Source organism: Lepidothrix coronata, unplaced genomic scaffold (assembly GCF_001604755.1).
Source record: "Lepidothrix coronata isolate B3197 unplaced genomic scaffold, Lepidothrix_coronata-1.0 Scaffold22, whole genome shotgun sequence".
Lineage (NCBI taxonomy): Eukaryota > Metazoa > Chordata > Aves > Passeriformes > Pipridae > Lepidothrix > Lepidothrix coronata.
This window is the reverse complement of record NW_016690202.1, coordinates 666102-686373: the sequence shown is the minus strand read 5'-3', so window position 1 is coordinate 686373 and position 20272 is coordinate 666102. Positions and strand designations below refer to the sequence as shown.

The 20272-nt window shown below is 40.9% G+C and overlaps 1 protein-coding gene across 4 annotated transcripts in view; it reads right to left on the bottom strand.

Moving 5' to 3' along the window:
• PIK3R1 (phosphoinositide-3-kinase regulatory subunit 1) overlaps positions 1 to 19274 on the bottom strand; it is a 61127-nt gene extending 41853 nt beyond the window's left edge. For 2 of the 4 annotated variants that reach the window (XM_017808149.1, XM_017808152.1), the window contains exons 1-2: positions 19165 to 19274; positions 13546 to 14300 (exon numbers count right to left, since the gene is read on the bottom strand). In XM_017808149.1, coding sequence (XP_017663638.1) covers positions 13546 to 13879 — 334 coding nt within the window. In that variant the 5' untranslated portion in view covers positions 13880 to 14300; positions 19165 to 19274. Of the gene's footprint in view, positions 1 to 13545; positions 14301 to 15437; positions 15506 to 19164 lie in introns of those variants that run through there. The other 2 variants (XM_017808151.1, XM_017808150.1) reach the window with 2 other exon arrangements.
• Between the last annotated feature and the right edge of the window lie 998 nt (positions 19275 to 20272).

The window sequence follows — 20272 nt, the reverse complement described above, 5'->3', positions numbered from 1 at the left end:
TGCTGGCTGGAAGTAAGTCTTCTTCCACACTGGCCAGCGAGGACTGGGAATTGGCTGCTATTCTGTCGAAATGCCAATTACATCCTGGTTGTTTTCCAGCTATCCTACTGGGGAAAAAAAAAAAGAAAAAAATGGAGAAAGAAGAAAAAATAAGGAAGTCTTACATTTATGGTTTTTATTATGATTTTGCTCCACAGGAATCCCCTGGTCATCTTGACAGAAGAAAGAACCAGTTACCTTTATTTGACCCTAGCAAAAGGGAACATCTCTTTCTCATTTCATTTTACCTTTTCAAATGAATTTATTTATTTATTTAAATGTGGACCATGCCAAAAGGAAAAAGGATATCTCACTTGACTCCCAGATGGAGAATACTTCCAAAAAAAGCCAGTTCCCTGTCGAGAACAGGAGAAAGAGGAATACATTAATTTTAAACTGACCTGATTTTTCTAACAGGCATAAGACTCCTTGTTTTTAAACACAGTTCACATGAACTGCCTGCATGAAGCTGGAAAAACTTGTAATTTAATTAGCTCAGATGTGGCATCTTCAGAGAACTTTACTGAGACTTTTACAAGATAAAGCTCCTCAAAAATGGCAGATGCAGCAGACAGCTAGTGTAATTCACCTGAGCTCTGCTACGCTACCACCTATTTCTTGCAGGACTCAGAATTGCTGAATAGCAACCTGTCACCTCCCAATGGATTCCAGTCTTTTGCAGTAGGTGTGCCACTAATAGCTCCTCAAGTAATTTATAGAGATCAGTGTGAACAATCCTCTAAGCCTAGGTCTTAAAATTTTAAGGGAAATGCCCTTTTATTTTTGGGGTTTTTTTGGTGTGTTTTTTTCTTTAATAGTATATATCTTGATCTCTTGGGAGAGCCAGACCTTCTGCTTCTCTTTTTCTTGTTTCACTACATCAGTCTGCTTTCACCAGTCAGCTTCCTACATTTCAAACCTTGCTCTCAAACTGAGAAGTCTTAGGAGACAGAGAAGGGGGGCTGGTCATTATATAATGGCATTCAGCTAGGAATGAACAATGCAAAGGACCAGCTAATCTGTGATGTCTGAGGTTGCAAAGGAAGCCAACTCCATCGAGAAAGTGCAAGGTCATGGGTATAGGCTTCTCTAGACACACATACTCGACTTGCTTGGATGCTGGTTCCAAAACCTTGCAGGATAGTTTTGTTCTAAACTCAAATGTATAAATCCTGGGTTGAGTTTTTTTGTTTTATTCCCCCCCCACCAAATAGTTACAAATTACTTATCATGAAATTAAATGTAGAAACTTAACACATAACAAAGTTTTAGAGCATATTGTAGTGTCCACTTATGTCATGGTCTGACAGTACTTTGTAAAGCTTTGAAGCAAGACGCCTTTTTTTCTTTTAATTTGAGTCAAAGACTCAAAGATTTCTGATGAGCTGCAAATAGGTAACCAAATAATACTTAGCATGACAAAAACCACTGTATTTTCCAGAATATTAACTTTATATTGAAATAAGAGAGCTCCATGCTTTTGCTTCTGCATGGCAATCAAATTGAGCCCAACAGAACAAACTGGAACCACATTTAAGTCTACTTTTTCCTGCTGGCTTTATAGCTTCCCCATGTTTTCTGCACATTACACGTTCTCTCTCTTTTGCTCTCAGCATTTCGTCTCTCTCCTTCAGGCATTCTGTAATTCTGCCAGCCAAAGAGCTTTGCTTTTAATAAGTAGATCTGCCAACTTAAACACCAGTCTCCTAAGGCAATCAAATAATGAAAGACACATGTATGTACTTGCACATAATCTGTCAAATACCTCTCTAGCCCACTACAAATGATTTTTGCAGTTTGGGGTTTTCATAGGAGTATGCATTCATATATACCTTTCAAAGATCAAATGCCATGGTTCTTCTGTGTCTTGTTTGTACACTCAAACCCAATGACCCTGCAACTTCCATATCAGTATTTAGAGGATACCAAAAATTAAAAACCTAAACCCACAAAGTTTGTGCAGATAAGTTCATATGGAGTAAGTATGGCCTTCAATTTCTCCAATTTGGCATTGGGCTCGGATGCAAGACAGTACAGATTCCTCTATGGCAGAACACTTCCATGATTCTAGAGTGTCTGGAAAGTTAATGAATAACCATTCCAGGTGTCAAGGATATTTTTCATAGCTCCCCCATTACTCATCTATTATCCACACTGAAGCTGTCTTGACTTTCACTTTCTAAACCAGTGTTTCCCAAAAAAGGAATCTAGAGTATGATGCTAGCAACAGAGTAATCCAGGAAAAACTTTGCACTTTGTCATAGTAGGATGAAATTGCACTGCCACACCTCTTGATTAAGTAAGGTTGCAGTTTACTGCATGGCAGAATAAAGATGGGAGGAAAAGCATCTTTCAAGCAAGCAAGTTATTGATTGGTATTAGAACAGTTACATATATGTAATGTCATCATTTGCAAAAATTCCTGCATTGTGAATCACAGCTATGATACAGTAAAAAAATCCCAAAACTATTAGAGATGCAGCATAAAACCCTAAAGCAATAGGTACTTAAAACATGTGCATGTCACTGAACCGTGTGTTGCACTGAGTGCGAGACCTCCCTTACATGTACAACAAAGTATTGAGAACTTGAAACTTTGGATTTGCAGAATCGGGAGACAAGTAAGCCAACACTAAATTATGTCACCACATCAGTTGAATCTGTTCTTTCACATATTAGTAATATTTTTTTTATTTTGATCTTCATATTTGTATTCCAGCTGGTGGAGGCAGAGGTATGCCAGGAAGATTTGTTCTGCAATGAACTGTCTTGGGCATCCAGTATGCAGTAACTGAAGCCACCTGTGGAGCGAGCAAACAGTACTTGCTCCTTGCAACAAATAAAGCCCAACAGAGTCAAACCTAATGCAGTTCTAGTTCCTGGTTTTAGTTATCTCAATGAAATATAAGGGCTAGAGTTCTTATAGGTTAAGAGTTACTCCCCAGATTCAGCCTTTTGAAGTGTTTTTCCACACGATCTTCCTATGACAAAGAGATTAACCTAAACTATATTAAAGCAGTAGTTATTTTTTTTAGCTGTCTGTTTGGTCCACCTCATTCTTACAGGAATCATGATAGTACCTTTGGTCACAACAGTGTCCTGAAGAAGACTTAATATTTGTGATTATGAAGTTCTATGAAACTTTCATCAGTCATGTCATTGGAAAGAACAGAAGAATCATTAAGAAACCTGCTTCCAGAGAGAAGCCTGAAAGCTATGAAGAACAGGTGGCTTAAGACCACAAACAAAACAAGCTGAAAGAAGCAATTTTAGTTCGGTGAAGACCTCAACAATGAACAAAGAAAGAATAAGTGGGAAAAGGGGTCAAACAACTATGTAATTAAAAACTGTATCTGATGGCATACTCTAAAAGAAGTTGACCTTACATGTATAAACATGAGTTTTAGATGCAGTTTTGAAATCTTTACAAGGTTTTCCTACTGTAGTGTGTAATCCATTGTCTATATGCATCAAGGTAATAAAATTCTGTATTTATTATAAATGTAATAGTTTGCTACAATAAGGGATTATAAAATTAAAACTGTCTCTATATCACTTCCTCAGTTATAAGAAATCCCCATTACCATCACACTAGTTACTCAAAAAGGCATCCCTAAGGAAAAAAATCAGCCCTGCTAAAGTATCTATCAGCATAGAGCAATTTTTTCAGATGTATCAGTGAAGAATTCTGAATATAATGGAAGAAAATAACTTGGTGAAAATAATCTCTATACTGTCATCACGAAATACAATTAAATACCTGTGTGTGTCCCAAATGAAAACATTTTACTACTAAATTCACAATCCATACCATATAATGGACATAAAAGAGATAAAAAGTAATGTACATTAAATATGTACTAAATTAAAGAGTTTGGACTAAGTAGTAACATCTAGGAGTAATAAGCTTGAAACAGGAATTACAGAGTGAAATTACATGCTCTGCATTAGCCCAGGACCTCAGAAAAGATGATCATAACAGTGTTTCCCTTCTGTGTCTTCAAAATTCAGGAAGGACAGTCAAATGCTGCTCTTTACATCATTGTTTATTGCGCAGTATTTCATGCACATTCATATTCTATGCAATTTGATACACTGGAATCCCTTTCGAGCAGAGCTAGGATTTGTGCTCCAAACCCTAAAGACAATGGGGAATTTTGCCTGAGAGAAATAAGAGTAAGAACTATGGAATTTGTCCCAGTGCTGCTAAACCTCAACTATAGGTCTGATCCTGTTCCTTCTGAAGTCAAAATGGATTTTGCCACCATTTTAAGGGGAAGCAGAATAGTAACCTTCTGCTTCTTGTGTGAACAAATCCTCCAAGTAAAAAAAAAATAAAAAAATTTCAAGACATCAGCACTTTAAAATAATTTCATTTTTACTTTGCATCCAAAAGGATTTTGAATAAAGCATTTTAGTACTCTGTTTAGAATAGAGCAGTTCACATTAACAAGTGTGGGCATGTTCCGTCTAAACCACCAGATAATTTACCACAGTATTTGACTGACTGACTATTTAGATCAAACAGACAATGAGAAGAAAAAAAAACACAAAACAACCATTCTCATCTTATTGGTGTGTTCTTACTGTGTCATAATAAAACTCTACATATTTGTCTTAGAGGAAACATCTGGAGAAAAAGTTTAGCAGTTGGTAACTGTCTTCCCCTTTTTTGCTAAACTGCACATGCAACTCAGTCCTGCATCTTCAATCACTGTGGAAAGTACCAACAGCCTACTAGCCTTGTCAGTGCAAGTTTTAATAATGGACTTTCAATTTGCTAAGAAGCAAGGTTTTATGCTAGTGGCTCTGTAGCAAACACTGTTCAACTAGTGATTTAATATAATCCTCAAAAAGTGTCCTGTTAATAACGAGACTATGAAAATCTCTGATTTCTTGTAGGGGGCTGCAGCTTACACAGGCTACCAGAAAGGTTTTGGAGTTATCAGCATGAAGTTTGGCCCAAGAGGAAGTCAGAAAAACATGAAAATGGTGGGGAATTGATGCTATTCTTTCAACTACGAGTAGTAAGTTATAAATACAGCAAAGACAATTAAAACATTCATTCCTCTGTGCCCTTCAGAACCCCTCACTTGGTGAAAAGAGGCCCTTTATTTCCAGATACTTCAGATGAAGCTTTTGCTACTTGCTGTTTTGAATATCTGTTCCCTAAAATTTTATCTATTGACTAGGTCAGATTGCAAGGATCACAAAAAAACTTGTTATATTTTGAATTGGCTTGGACTGGAATAAAAGTCCTCCCTAAATCTTTCTCTTCCCAAGAAAATTGCTTATCTAGGCCACTGACTAGCTACACTATTCTGGCTGCAGAACAATGCAGTAGATTTGGACTGGCCAGAATATATTCTAAATTATACTTAAACATCTGTACAGATTTGACTCCAAAGTACCCAAAATAACTTGCTTCAAAATGTCAAAGGATGACATTTGCTTATGTTTCTCTGAAGGAAACGGCTACATTTTAAGCAGTGCACATATTATCAAACCAAAAATGAAAGACCATATTACAGTATGAGGCACAAAGCCTGGTAAGCCGAGTGTCCTTTTTCAGAGAAGCTCTCAGAGGGCATCAACCCCTCACAGAAGACCCATGCATCAGCAGAGACAAGAAGACTAAGAGAGTAGATCATACCTCGCTGCACCCCATGGTGCCCTGGCACCTCACAACTCTCCACAGACCATGTCAGGGCAAATGCTTCTCAAGTGTGTGACAGTCAGCTAGGAGAAAAGCGGGGAACGATGGAGGGGTTTGCCATGGCCTCTCTCGGTCCTCACCTGTGCCAAGCACTTGTGTCTTGGCAAGGAAACAATTCAAGGGTAAGGTCATAAACACAACAGACATTTTCATATCCCCATCCAAACACAGCACACGAACACTTGCAAATTAGCAGTAGAGAACTGGAATGTTTGCTCACAGAATTGAACAAAGTGTGCAAGTAGGAAAAGAACTGTGAATTTTTTCCCTTTAACCGCTTACTTCTGGAATGTTCCTGGATAGAAAGATAATGAAACCAGACACAGCTGTGCAGCCTTATCTACCACAATGCATAATTAGTGGTTTCTTTCATTAATTCCCTAATTTAAGTGCTTTCATCTACCTCCAGCCAAAAACAGCTTATGAAGAGGGCTTGGAAATAAAAAGGTAACCTCACAAACTAAAAGCTTTCCCTTTGAGACAGACTGCTGGAGAAGCCATAACATGCTTTGAAACATGGATTTGCAGTATACCATTCAAAATTTTCTTTGCCAAGAATAATCCTCTGTGTTTATCTGCTATCTACCAATCTTGTCCAAGTAGGAAGAGATCTTGGAAGAAATGGGTGATGGCACTAGAGTTTTCTCTCCTAACCCCCTCAAATAAATTCCACTGTTATATTTGTAAACAAGAATACAAATCCGGTGCAGCCATGCTTCCTGGGAAGTGCATTCCCTCCTCAGACTACAGATAGCAGGCTGTGCTACTCCTCCTTCCCAGCTAGTGAGCAGGAGGCTGTGGCACAGGAATTTCCAGCATGCTGCATCCAATAAATCTAACCCCACAGGGGAGAAAGAGCAAGGTAGAGACCCCTTGAATTACACCAATTTAATGTGTTTGAGTGGAATAGTTTGGCTTTTGGCCAGTATCTTTACCTTTTTAAGTGTGTATCTCTTTTACAATGAAGCATCAAAACTTTCAAGGAAAGCAGAGTTAACTTAGGTTTTCTACCATCTAAGTACTCAAAAAAAAAAAAAAAAGCTTCTGCAGGAGCATCTTCCCATCCCAGACGCCACCAAGTGATTTACCAGCACAGATGAAAACTGCCATGTTCAGACCTAACAAAGGTGGATTTCACTTCTTGTGCTCAACATCTACAATATCCAGTGAAGAAATTATCTCAGACATTCACTTCTGGGAAATGTTCTAACAAAGAAAATGATGATAAGCATATACACACAGACCGGGTGGATTATATGAGCAAATTGTCTGACAGCTAACTGAACTGTTAAACACCTTTTTCATCATTCATATCATAGTTTACATAGTAGTGTTGAAGTACAAGATAGTGTTAAAAGATATTTTTAAAGGGCAGAAAGCGTATGCAATTACATCTTTCCCTGGCTCAGGGCAATAGTGTGTTTTTGAAACTATGCCTGGAAGACCTTGGTTATAGATCCTTATTACCTGAAAAGCTGTCAGCATGTAAAATAAAGAATGGTATTCAGGTGCTATTCTTGTGGACTGCTGCACAACGACTGAACAAAAAGCAGTCAAATTAGTACAAAAAGTTACACCTGCTAACACTTTACAGAAAGAATTCAGGCAATGCCCAAATAAACAAACAAAAAACCCCAACACAAAATCAAAACAACAAAAAACCACAACACAGCTCTCTTCTATTAATGAATCCACCACAAAATAGGATTGCATTTTAGACATACATAAACAAAACTTAGCAACTATTAACCACAGTTATTACTTTTATTAAAGCCAAAACTTCTCTGTAAGTTCTCCTAAGTATTCTCACAAAAGTATTCTCAGGACTTAAAATCCTTCGCCAGTTAAAATAAGTATATCTTTAATATCATGTAGTTCCCTTTGTGATTCTTAGCTATGAAAATGAAGCAGTTCTTTGTATTCTAGCCTTCAGATTGATTTCATGGATGCTCATCATGTAAAGCAGCTTTGGAGCAAGATGCAGATGTGAAAGAGTGTACAGCCAGCTGCAGTTACAGACCTGTGTTCTTTCACACATGAAAATCTGGATACACATATGGCATCACACAACTATTTAAGTGGGCACAGTTATTTGCTTGGGGTGCTGAATGATCCATTCTTGGCAAACACTCAGCACCACGTATTGCTGAAACTTACAAACTGATGTTATCATATGCAAGCCTAAGTAAGAACTATTGGCTAACTATTTGCTAGTAGGGTTTTTTTCAGATGTTCCTGGATCACAGCTATAGGAACAGATCAAGATGATTCCAATGGAGAGGAGCAAGCTACTTTACCTTTGCCATGCTTTATATCTGCCCCGGGAGCTTTCATGTCAGTACAAGGTATTAAAAAGACTAAAGCACTATTACAGAAGGCTAAAAAAAGGTAAGCAAAGTCATTCAACATAATGCCACTGTTGTAACTACACAAAGGCATATTAAAATTGACATGATACAAAACATACAAATATTTCTCATAGCATCAAAACAGGGCTGTCTTATTCTTTCAGTTTCTTAAAGCAAAATGTGTAACAAAAGGCACCATTTTTTTAGACTAATTCATACTGTTGGGGAAAAAAGATGCATTTCAGGCACAAAAGCCTTCTCAGGCTGAGGTCACCTTTGAGAGTCAAAAGGGGGTTCTGCGTGCCCCTAGTGATATATTTGTCCCAGAAATATCTATTGGTCAAATAAAGTATTATTTTCAAGAGCTCTCTCTCTCACTTTTATTTTTATCCTGTGACGATTAAAACACAACATGGAAGATACTGGTTTTGAAGGTCGTTCCTCCCTCTTGCTTCCTTCCTCCTCTACCAGCAGGTGGGGCCACGCATCAACCATGAATTCGTCCACGTCAACGGTTCATAAGCAATTTGTAGCAGTACTTGCAATCCTATCCCTGTGCATCCTGTGCTGCTTACAAAAGCTTTTTTAGTTACTATCATCATGGTACTATCACTTTGAAAAAATGCTCTGTCTCACTTTAATGCAGCTTGCAAAAATCTTTGTTATCATCAGTGTTAAAGCAGGTGATGACAACCCTGTTTTCAGATGCATGCACTCATCTCACAGCTAGAAATTTGCCTACAGATATGACCACAAGTCTATGACAGGAACTTGCCCCATTTCTCAGACTCATTTAGACTTGCATTTCTCAGTGCAAGTCTAAATCAACCAATGTGAAAATTCATGACTGAAAGGCAGTTATGACAACTGCAGCAGGGTAAAGACTTATGCTCAAGCTATTTCAAAAAAGGATGAGTTCAAGGACTCTGGCTTAAATGGCATACATATTTACCATTTGTATTTGCCACAAGACAGTGACTCATCACTTCACCCCATAATTTCCTTTTTCCATTTGCCTAAATCAGGAGAGAGGATGACCATTTTTTTCCCAATAGAGGCTTCAGGTTTGCTGCATTCCACTCACTCTTATGTCCCCCAATACACAAATGTAAATAAATTTCACAAATGTAATTGCTCCACTGGCTTTATAGCAAAATTAAAGGAACAAATCCTACAACACATTCAGTTAAAGCATGCACAAACGGTTTTATGCTCTTTGTTGGTTTGGATCTTTTTCAGACATTGCATAACCTGGTTGCTGAAAGGAAAGAGTTTCCAAATTTTCTATGTACATTATCTTTGTCTAATTTGCTGATCTGCATCTGTACTAGGAGAAAAGTGAAAGAAAGTTTGGGTATTTTCTATTAAAAAAAATATAAATCTACTTTATAGATTTATACAAGAAGGAAGGGCTTCAGATTATTTTTAGGCTCAAAACCAGCTGAAAGGGTTGTCAACATAAACAACCCTTTTAAGTTACACAGGAAGTTGTAGGAAGCTCCAAAACATCAAAACTGACAAATTATTCATAAAAAGTCCTGGTGTGCCCTTTTGCAATCTGATCTTCATTTCAAAGTGAGAATTTAGCACTCCAAGTTAAATCTGAAAGTATTTCTGTTCATCAATCAAAGCTTCATGCTCCAAAGTCTGCTTAAGATCAGCCTTCCCAAACCAGGTAGAGAAATGACACAGTAGGAATCAATTCTAAACGTATGCAACAGTATCAGATGAGATGAATCAAAGTTCACAAAACATATCTGGACTTTGTACAGCTTATGCCCTTTTCCTTTGCAAAGAGCTGAGCAAAACCAGGCTGAGAGGAACCAGACTAACACAGCTTCAAATAAAAAAAAACCAAAACAACAAAACAACAAAAAGAAAACAAACAAACAAAAAAACCACACAAGACATTTCGGGGGGGGGGGGGGGCAAAAAATCATGTAAAATCTTTACTGCTTCATCTACTACTACTTTTTTACTTCATAAACTTAGATGTCTTATGGAAGGAATAAAGATGACCTTGTGCTGTGTCTCCACTGTTGCAAGTGCCTTGATCCCTCCAGCAGCAACCAGGCACCTTTGCCTGGCGGGAAAGGAAATCTGGGGAGAAGGCAGGTTGGGCCAGTTAGAGCCTCACACCAGCAAGAGAAATTAAATCTGCCTTGCCACAGCTCTGACATGCACCAGGCCTGAAACTGAAAGGTGCTAGAGACTTCTTGGGGCTTTTGTACCTTCTTTATTTTCATATCTTTTCATATGCAATTTAAAAAAATGCAACAGTCCTAAAATTTCAGTCAGGGAATGCCAATTATCGTCTTAACCAATGATTCTAGAAATTTAAATGGGTCATGAATAAAATTAAATAAAAATAAAATAAAATAAAATAAAAATATTTGACTTAAGTGTTTTAATGTAATTTGAGACCACCAGCAGGGGTTTTTCTTGTTTTCAGATTGGCTTTTAATATTTATGAAATATTATATTCTAATATAAATATTACTGTTTATAAGTAAGACTGATTGCATAAGACACAGGCCTGATGAGCAGCTCTGCCCATGTTACTAGCCTTATTGACTGCAAAGTCTGTTCAGATGTCTATGATTATTTATGTATGAGTACCCCACAGTTGTGAATACTGGCATCATTGTGCCTGAATATTGCAAATTAGATCTAATATGAAACAACAGACATTGATGAGCAATTGATCAAGTTTAGAAAGGCATGGAGAAAAAAACATTGAAGAGTATTGAAAACAGAAGTATTTTCTTCAAAAAAATTGAAGGAACTTCTATAATTGTGCATATATTTTCTTTGACATCACAAGTTAAGTTTCTGATACTCTCATTCAACATATACACAACAGGAGTACATACAGAACTAACTCTTTACAGAATTAAAGAAGTATATGGATTACAAATAATGAGGTACATTTAAGAAGTCTGCTTCCAGTTCATCATTAACTTGTCATTTTAATCCACTGCAGTTTCAATTCATCAAGTAGTGAAAATGTAAACTTGAGTGCATTTGGTCAAGCAAGCTTCACACTATACATTAATTTATTTGAAATACACTATAAGGGTGTAGAGAGAGCTATCATCCTGGGAAAAATCTTTTGGCTCACTGCCAATTACACTTGGCCCATAACATTAACTGCTGGACAATATTAATTGTACTATTCCCTGCCCCAAATCATAGATACAAAAGTAGTGAAGCCACCTGGAAGCCAAACAATAAGAAAAAAACCAAGGTTGGATTGCAAGCTGATTCTTAAACATTTTGGAGCATGGTAGAATTATATGTGCAGACTTTGAGATGAAGATCCTCAGTTAAAGTAGAACATTTTCTTGTTTCCAATTCCCACAGTCCCATGGTATTAAAAATAAACACATTCTATGTAAATATTACTCTGTCTAAAGGCAATAAACCTCACACAGGAGAGATCTAGTCACTAAGGCTGGGGCACTGCTTCATCCCGAGGAAACAGAGAAGCCTACATATAAGCAGAGCCCCTAAAATCTGCAGCAGAATTTCCCAAAGTAACTCCCAGCAGCCAAACTCCCATAAATGTCTGTTACAAGCACAGTCGTGGGGCAGGCTTGGAAACGACAAGATTAACAAGAGGACTTTCCAGCACAGCAGCACCAAGCCAACATGAGTACAGAAACCAAGGAAGTTACAAAGTATCACTTTTTAAAGCAATAAACTCATCAAAGCCTGGGATACCGGTTACTTCACCACAGCATGCACATGTAAAGAATGAGACTTTCTTTCCATTCTCTGCTGCTAAAAACGATCTATCAGCATTGAGGTGTCTATCCAAAGAGCCATGTTTATTCTGCAGTTACATATGATGGCAACAGCTATCTCCACAGGTGGCTTAAGAAAAGTCACTGTTAACCTGATCAGCACACATTAATGTCCAATACAAGGAATGATCAAAGAAATAACATTTTTTTTCTTCCAAAAGCAAATAGCCCATCTTCAGAACTAATCTAAGGAGAGAGAAACCATGAAACTCTAATAACTAGAGGTTGAAAGTTCAAGGATTTAAGAAATAGGGAGACTATAACCTGAAATGTCACTACAGCCTCATCTGCCCTCACCTTCATCCTAACTGATAAGCACTGCATCACCTTCCTCCTAACTGATAAGCACTGCAGACTTGCAAGCAATGTGTTAGCACTTAAGAATATTGCTATATAAACCAGTTCATCTTCACTCTTTATTAAGTCCCCACCAACCTACAAATGCTTCTGCAAACTTTCGACTTCGTTGCCACGTACAATTTTCTGTATTTTCATTCTTATCTGTGCTGATTGTCAGCATAGTTGAATATAAACTTAGAGAGTATGCACAGTGGGATGGAAGTTGATAAACTGATCCTACCACTTTGCAATTGATGCTGCAAACATTTCTATGGAGGCACAGGGTGATGATACTAGTCATTACTATGGTGGCACTGTGAAAATCAGGATCAAATACTACAACTCATATTTCCTACAGCTAGAAACAATGAGAATTTAAGAAATATTAGAAGTTGAAGCAATATAAGCCACTCTAGACTTCTCAGAAGTGAAAGACCAAAGTCTATCCTAAGATAGATTTGAGGTACTCACTGATATGTAAAATCCAACTATCTGAATGTTAGCAGGTAAAGGAGACAAAATCACCTGAAGGAAGGCTGGTTTTGTTTGTTTTTTTACCCTTCTGTTTTGCCAGTTACAAAAGAGAAGACTTTTTTCTTCTATTAACAGAAGATTTCTGATCAAATTCTGAGTTCTGCCTAACATACTGTTGCAGATGTAGGTTAGAAAGGAACTTAGATTAAAGGAAGTATCTTCCCTTCTTATATAAGAGCTATTTTTTCTACTGCATGCCATACTCCTCTAAACAATGTAAAATCTGAATTTCTCTTTATTATAATTTCATTGTTAAATTTTAAATATGGGTTCTTACCTTCAATGCCACAGGTAAAGAAGGCGTTTTTTGCTGTTAGCAAGAGATCTGTGATAGGAACGTACTGTTTATTTAGAACGTATACTGTTGGAATCACTGAGAACTTTCTCAATAGTGAGTTTGACGAACCACAAAAGGAAACACTTCGACCAGTTTCTTACAAACCTAAAATAAATGCTAACCAGTTCATTCTCCATTTAAATCTTTACAGTGGTGAATTACAAGCATACTTTCCGACCTGTGAGATGTACCTCACAGTAAGTTATTGGTTTCTGTGGCGCCTGAGACAAAGCACACGAAACTACAAAGAGTGTGAGCTAAATATTACTAAGTTGAAACAATTCTTAATTGACTGAAATGAGCCATGCACTAAAAAAAGTTGACCAGCAGGTGTTAATACACATCAATGTATAGTCAGACAAGTCTATGAAACAAAAATATATGAAATCATGGAGGACACACACATTTTCTCAGAATGGTACTAACCTTGTTGCTCACTCTCTGCTTCAGCTTTTGTAGGACCTGGTGCTACTGGAAGAGGCCGAGGAGGACGAGGCTTTGGAGTTGGGGGAGATATTTTTTTTCTTCCAATGTACTCTACATAAGTTCCTGGGAAATCTCCCCTCTCCCCTGTGGTTTCATTAAAGCCATTTAACCAACCAATTTCCTCAGGCTTTGCTTCTTCCCCTTCACTAAATCCAAGTGCTAGTAAGGTACCTTTATTCACAGTTAATATATCTCCCAAGTGCAAGTCAATGTCTTCTTCTCGCTCTTTTTTGTAGTCATATAAAGCTCTATATTGATATCCCTCAGCACTCATCTTGGCAAACGATTTAACATTCAAAAGTGTTATTAAAAGGTATCAAAATCTGATTGTCCAGTTATATTTTAATGTACAGAGAAATTCAAGACTTATTAAATGGGATAATCAAAATGTCTCTTAAGTAACAAAATCCACCAGAGAATCAAGAAGCATCAAGATTTATCATTTCACTGCTGATGTATTTACTGATGTATTTATTCTGAGTCACTGACTGTTGATGAAGTAAGTGCTCCACTATTTCTATGTGTGGTAATATTCTTCCAATTAGTTCCTTTCCTGGGCTTGCTGGCACTTCTGTGTCTCCACGCACAAGTTCAGCCGACTCTTGTAGACAGTCACACCTTCTTCAGATGTATTTGCCACAGACTGCCCACGTACCTTAAAAATTCTGCCACCAAACTCAGCACGCATGCTTTTCCTAGAAAGAGAAGAGAAAACTGATGAAACCACTTCAGATTCTCTTGATGACTGGGAACGTGGGATTCTACTAATGACTTAAGCTTACTGCAACCTTGGCAAAGACTGTGTCCCACAAAAGAGTCCTATGCAACAATAAAATAAAGTGACCTCACAAAAAAATCTCCAGGTAATGTTTGCATTTTTGTAAAGGATGTACATCAAATTACTCGAATCAGATTTGCACCCCTGCAGTCTGAGGCATGCTTCCTTCTCTGTCACTTACAGCTACTGAAGTCTCAGGATGAGAGGGCTAAGCCCTGTAGCTGTCCCTGTAGTGCAATATCTAACCTCTCAGCAAGATTTTACATATTATCTGCCTGAAGACAGACAACCACAGCCCTTTTCCACAAAAGATCAGCCAGGACGGGAGGGAGCTCACGGTAATTAGCATTGACCACTGGGGTATTCATTCTCCTCCTGTTTATGACAAGGATAAGGACAGGCAACAATCCCCATCCCAAAGTATATATTTCAAAATCCTTTGGAAGAAGAAGAAGAACCAAAAAGTCCAAAATGCTTTTACTTGATGACTACTATATCTCCTTTTTTTTTTTTTCCAAATGAGGGGCTTCCCCACTCTTTCATCTTCCAGATGATTTTTAATGAGTTTATGGTATAATACTAGAAAAACAATCAGCAACTGAAACAGGCACACCCAGACCACCTAAGCAGCCCTATCAGGAGTAGAGTATCAGAGTGTATGCTTAAATTACACTAAAGGCAAGAGAACACAGGCCTGAACATTTGGCTCAAGGTTGCCCAACCATAAAGTAAAAAGAAAAAATATTACTAAAAAGAGAATCTATTTGGCAAACAATTGCTTAAAGACATACAGAACAGTGAAAGCTTTCTAAATGTTATTTCAACTGTTATTCATTTTTATATACTTAAAAAGACAAGCCCAATCATACTTTGAAATGCTATACTGGAAACCAGAAAGAGTTAACTCCTCAAAGCTGCACGGAAACTCCTAAACTACATCTGAATAAAATACCCAAGGGAGCTGTGTAATACCAGCAGGTAAAATATTGGCTTTGTACTACGTACTGAGTGCACAGAAAGCTGATTTTTTTTTTGGTGAAACACTCCCTTTTACCTTGTAAAGAGACACCAGTAGACAGGGCTGGAACAGGGAACATCTGACAGCTCTTTTCCACACCATTTTTTCTAATGTCTCAGTCATGAAGTCCTTTGCAATATGACTAGCTGACAAGCTAAGAAGTGTTTATAAGAATGCATATGGGCTTCCTTTGCCAGTGAATGAACCTGATCCCTAATTTGTATGTGGTTCCTCTTCAGTTCATCAGGTCCCTGCTGCATGTTGCTCAACATCTCTTGTGACAGAACACAGAAAAAGAATCTTGTTAAATTCTTGAAGAACTTCCTTATCATCCCTTGCAACCAGTTTTTGCTGTAGGAAAGAATTATCTGAGCCTGAATTAGACTTCCCTTTTCAAAAAGCCTGCACACACGTATTTATTTTAATAACTTGCAAATCTATCCACGTGCATTAGGCATCCAGCTCCCATCAAAATTCTAATTAGAAATTTCTGCAGCCACTTCTGAAAAACCAAACTATGCTGCTTAGCTCATGCTACCAAACACCACAGACTTTGCAATTAACATGAATGGAGTTTCACTGACATTTTGTTTCCCTCTTCTACCAGAGAAAAGCCTGCTGACAAGAACTGAGGAAACAGCACAAATGTCAATGTATCAATTAAATAGCAGATAAGCCTTTCCAAAAGCGTGGGTTTCTCCCATTTCATGTAGCAAGGCAACAAAATGCACTTACACACTTTAGATCTAAGTGGTGGAACGAATAAAAATGTTTCCAATCAAAACCAACCATGCACATAGCAAAACCTGTTGGAAAATTACCACTTTGACTACTTAAATTATTCTAAAATATTTATTTTCTTTTTAAGAAAGGTTCAACAAGTGCTCTGCTACAACTACTTATTTAACTCTGCCTATGGGCATTTTGGCAGTCAGTGAAATCTTTTAAACACTGCATAATTGAACTGACTTGACCTATTCCTCTGATCTTTTATTATCAAAAGTATCATAGCAACTTTATGGCCATATATTTAAAATGAGTACTTGTGTCTCCTATGCATCATCTGAAAATACAGAACTGTAAATGTTGTAATAACATAAAAACTGCTTATGACAGTTTTAAAGCATATTTCAAAAACTCAAAACATGCATCTGATTAGAAAAACTCAATGCAATTATGGTAGCAAAGTTTCCCTAAATCCAGTTTCCTTGGGGCTCAGAGTTGCAGTACCTGCTCATACTCACTCATCAGCACTGCCCTTGGTACAGGGCCCCCAGCATCTGATCCCCTGACTGATCTATGGTTCATGTACCTGGAGACACTCCCAGGGTTGAGCCATTCTGAATTTCTTGAGTTTATCGCTTTTTCTATTATTACTAGGTTTAGGGACAAACTAAGACTCAGACTTCAAGAGTCTTGCAGACAGACCTAGCACGGGGACAAACAAGGGTTTTCCATAGCAGCTCAGTAACACTGTAGCATATCCAAAGAGCCCTCTTAGAAAGCTCTGCTAAGATCTGGTATAAACAAATTCCCTTTACTCCAAGTTACATGGCCTCTACACTCAGGCATTTTAACTCAAACTGACTTAAGGTGACAAGTCCTAAAATAAATAGCTTGGAGACCATCTTAAGTAGATTAAAAAACCAAACCAAACACTTCAGGGAAGAAACATTGTTATATTTGAGATGACATATTACTGAATTTCCATTTGGCTGGTGGAAAGGAAAAGGGGGAAGAAGTATTGTAAAAGAATCAAATGTTCATTTGGTTTTTATTTACTAAGAGCTTGTTCCCGCTGAAAGATTCCTGAGTTCAGACAGAATTCTGGTCTCTCAGCAGAATGGTTTATCTTGGGCATTTTAATAGTTATAAAATTTAAAATTCAACAGACACATGCAAGACAGTCCTGCAAATTTAAGTGGAAAAGAAAGGGCACATGAAAACTTCCTGTCCACTCTCCCATTCATCCCCTGCTAAAAATGATGTCTGGCTTCCACTCCACTGGTACCCAAGCATTTCCTCCCACGCAAGGGAGCATTCTTTTGGTGACTGAGTACTTGTGTACTCAAAATTATCTGAGCCTGAATTAGACTACCCTTTTCAAAAAGCCTGCACACACGTGCAGGCACACACAGCACAGACCACCAGTTGATACTATTGATTACTAGTGCCCAAGTTTGCAAGGCTCCGTGCAGCGTGAAATAAAATTGCATATTACCTGCCCCAAGAACTTCTATTCTGCATATCGCTGTTAATACCAGCCCAATCAGAGGAGTGTGCATGTGTTAGTGATATGGCACCCCTACAATACAAGACACAAAAATGTTCTTCATCTTTATATTAACATATTTAATAACCATATCTCCTTGTACTGCCATCTCTCTTGTTCCAAAAATCCCGAGGGAAATAGTGCCTAACAAAAACTTCCCTTCCACTGCAGTATGAGCTTCGTAGACAGAAGAGCAGACCAACCTACTTAAGGAGACATGAAATAATGAGAATTGAAAGGTAAGTGGGGAACTTTGCTTGGAGACTGACTCTTCTGCCCACTAGGTGTCTACACACCTGTGACTCACACTGCAGTTATCTCTGAAGTAGGATGCTGTCGCTCTCCAAATGGAGATAACCAAGTTAAGTACCACATCGGAACACTATTTTCTGCAAGAAAGTGAGGTCCGTGATGTATCATGAAGTAATACCTTTATACCACTTACAGTCTTTTAAATAATTATTTTGAGTCTGTGGAGATTCTACCACTGCAGAAGCTCAAAAATGTACACACGGAATAAGTACTGTAGACACTGCAAAGTACATCCCATTCTGAAATATCTCAGACTTTCTAAGGGCTGCAAAACTATGAAAGACGGCAGGTGAGCATCAGGACTACTCCAGCAGAATCAATAAAATAATAATGATAATTTTAAAAACTAGGAAAACAGCAGAATTTGAGCTTCCACCCCGTTTAAGAGGCCGGCAGGTTAATCACTCCGGAGACCTGCACTGACATGCAGCTCCCGCCGCAGAGCAGACGCTCTCCCGGGACCGGAGCTCGGGGGGCGCAGCCCCTCCAAAGGCAGGACAGGGCCGCGGCGAGCGGCGCTCCCCGGCGGCGCGGGGACGGTGGCGGGGCCCTCGGCGGAGATCGGAGCACGGGCGGGCAGGACGCCGCTCCCGGCCCAGCGATCTGCACGGACACCCCTCCCACCGCCCCGGGACACAGCCCGGCCGGGACACCCGCCCGGTTCTCCACGCCGACCGCCGGGCCGGAGGTCCCGGGCAGCCCTGCAGTGGCCGCGCCGCGCCCACGGCACAGCACGGCACGGAACAGCCCGGCACAGCACGGCACGGCACGGAATAGCACGGAACAGCCCGGCACAGCACGGCACGGCACGGAATAGCACAGAACAGCCCGGCACAGCACGTCGCCCGCCCTGCCCGCCCAGGAAGAGCCGGGCTGGGGCGCCCCCAGCCGCGGGGGGAGAGGCTGCACTATCCCTGGGGCTCGGGCTCGGCCGCAGCGGGCGGCCTGCCCGAATCTGCCGCGCCAGAGGGCTCGGCGGCGCCACAGCCCGCCGTGCACGGAAGAAAAAGTTGCACGGGGCGGCGGCGGCGCTGCCGCTCGGGCTGTCACCGGCCGGAGCCCGGGTCCGCAGCCGGGTGGTCCCGCACAGCCCCCACCCCACCCCGCCCCGCTCCCCTGCCCCGGCAGCCGCCTGCGGGGCAGCGCTCTCTGAGGCGGATGCGGCAGGGCTCGCTTTACCTCAGCGGCGTCTACGGCGCCGTCACCTACTCCGTGCCCTCGCTGGGCAGCAGCAGCCGCCCCGCCGCGCCGCGCCACTCTCCGCCGTGCGCCCGTCCCGCCGCGGTCCCGGACCCACTGCCCCGGCCCCGCTCGGTACCACAGTGCCTCGGCGGCGCCTAACCCGCCGCCGGCTCTGCCCCCGCCCCGCCCCCGGCGCCTCCGCCAACCCGCGCCGCTGCAGCGCCCCGCCCCGCCCGCTGACTGACGGCGGCCGTGGGCTCTGCTCGGCTCCGCTCGGCTCAGCCAAGCCCGGCCTCGGCTCACCGGGGCTTGCTTGGCACAGCCCGACCCGCGGGGAACCCGAGGCGCAGTGCGGCTCCCTCGGGTTCCCCTCAGCTCTCGCCTGGGGCGAGGGGGCTCCGGGGTCTCCGCCCCCGGGCGCGACGCCCAGTGCTACTGGCAAGGCTCGGGCGCCGCCTCGACCCCGTAAGGCCGGTCTTGGCCGGGAAGTGGTAGCGAGAGGAACATGTGCTTCTGACTAGTTCCTCGTTGGGGATTTTTCTCCTCTTTTTTCCTTCCCTACCCTCCATCTTGATGTAACGTATCACGTTGGTGGAGTGTGCTCAGAACGCAACAGCCGCCGTGGCTGCCCGGCAGTGCGCAGGGCAGGGCTATGCAGCGCCGCGGAGCGAGGGCAGCCTCGGCGGGCTGCCTGGGGCTCCCGCCTTGGGACTGGCCGCCCAGGGCCGCCCGGCAGCCAGCACCATCCATCGGGAGCCCCGGGCCTCTCAAGCCCAGCCTGGGTGGAGGTGACAGCTGTCTGCAGCAGCACAGACCACCAGTTGATACTATTGATTACTAGTGCCCAAGTTTGCAAGGCTCCGTGCAGCGTGGAATGAAATTGCATATTACCTGCCCCAAGGAGCACACCACCTCCAGTGGATCTAACAACACGAGGGTGTGGCACAGCACCACAAGGTTGCAGTAAGACGGTCGTGCTGCAGAGGTATCAACTGCGTTTGGACAGGTCCCTGTTTATATAGTAAATATGAGAACATTTGTTACTATGACTCAGTTGTAGGTATTGCTGTGAAAGAGGAAGAAGCAGTCTAAGCAAAGGTACGAC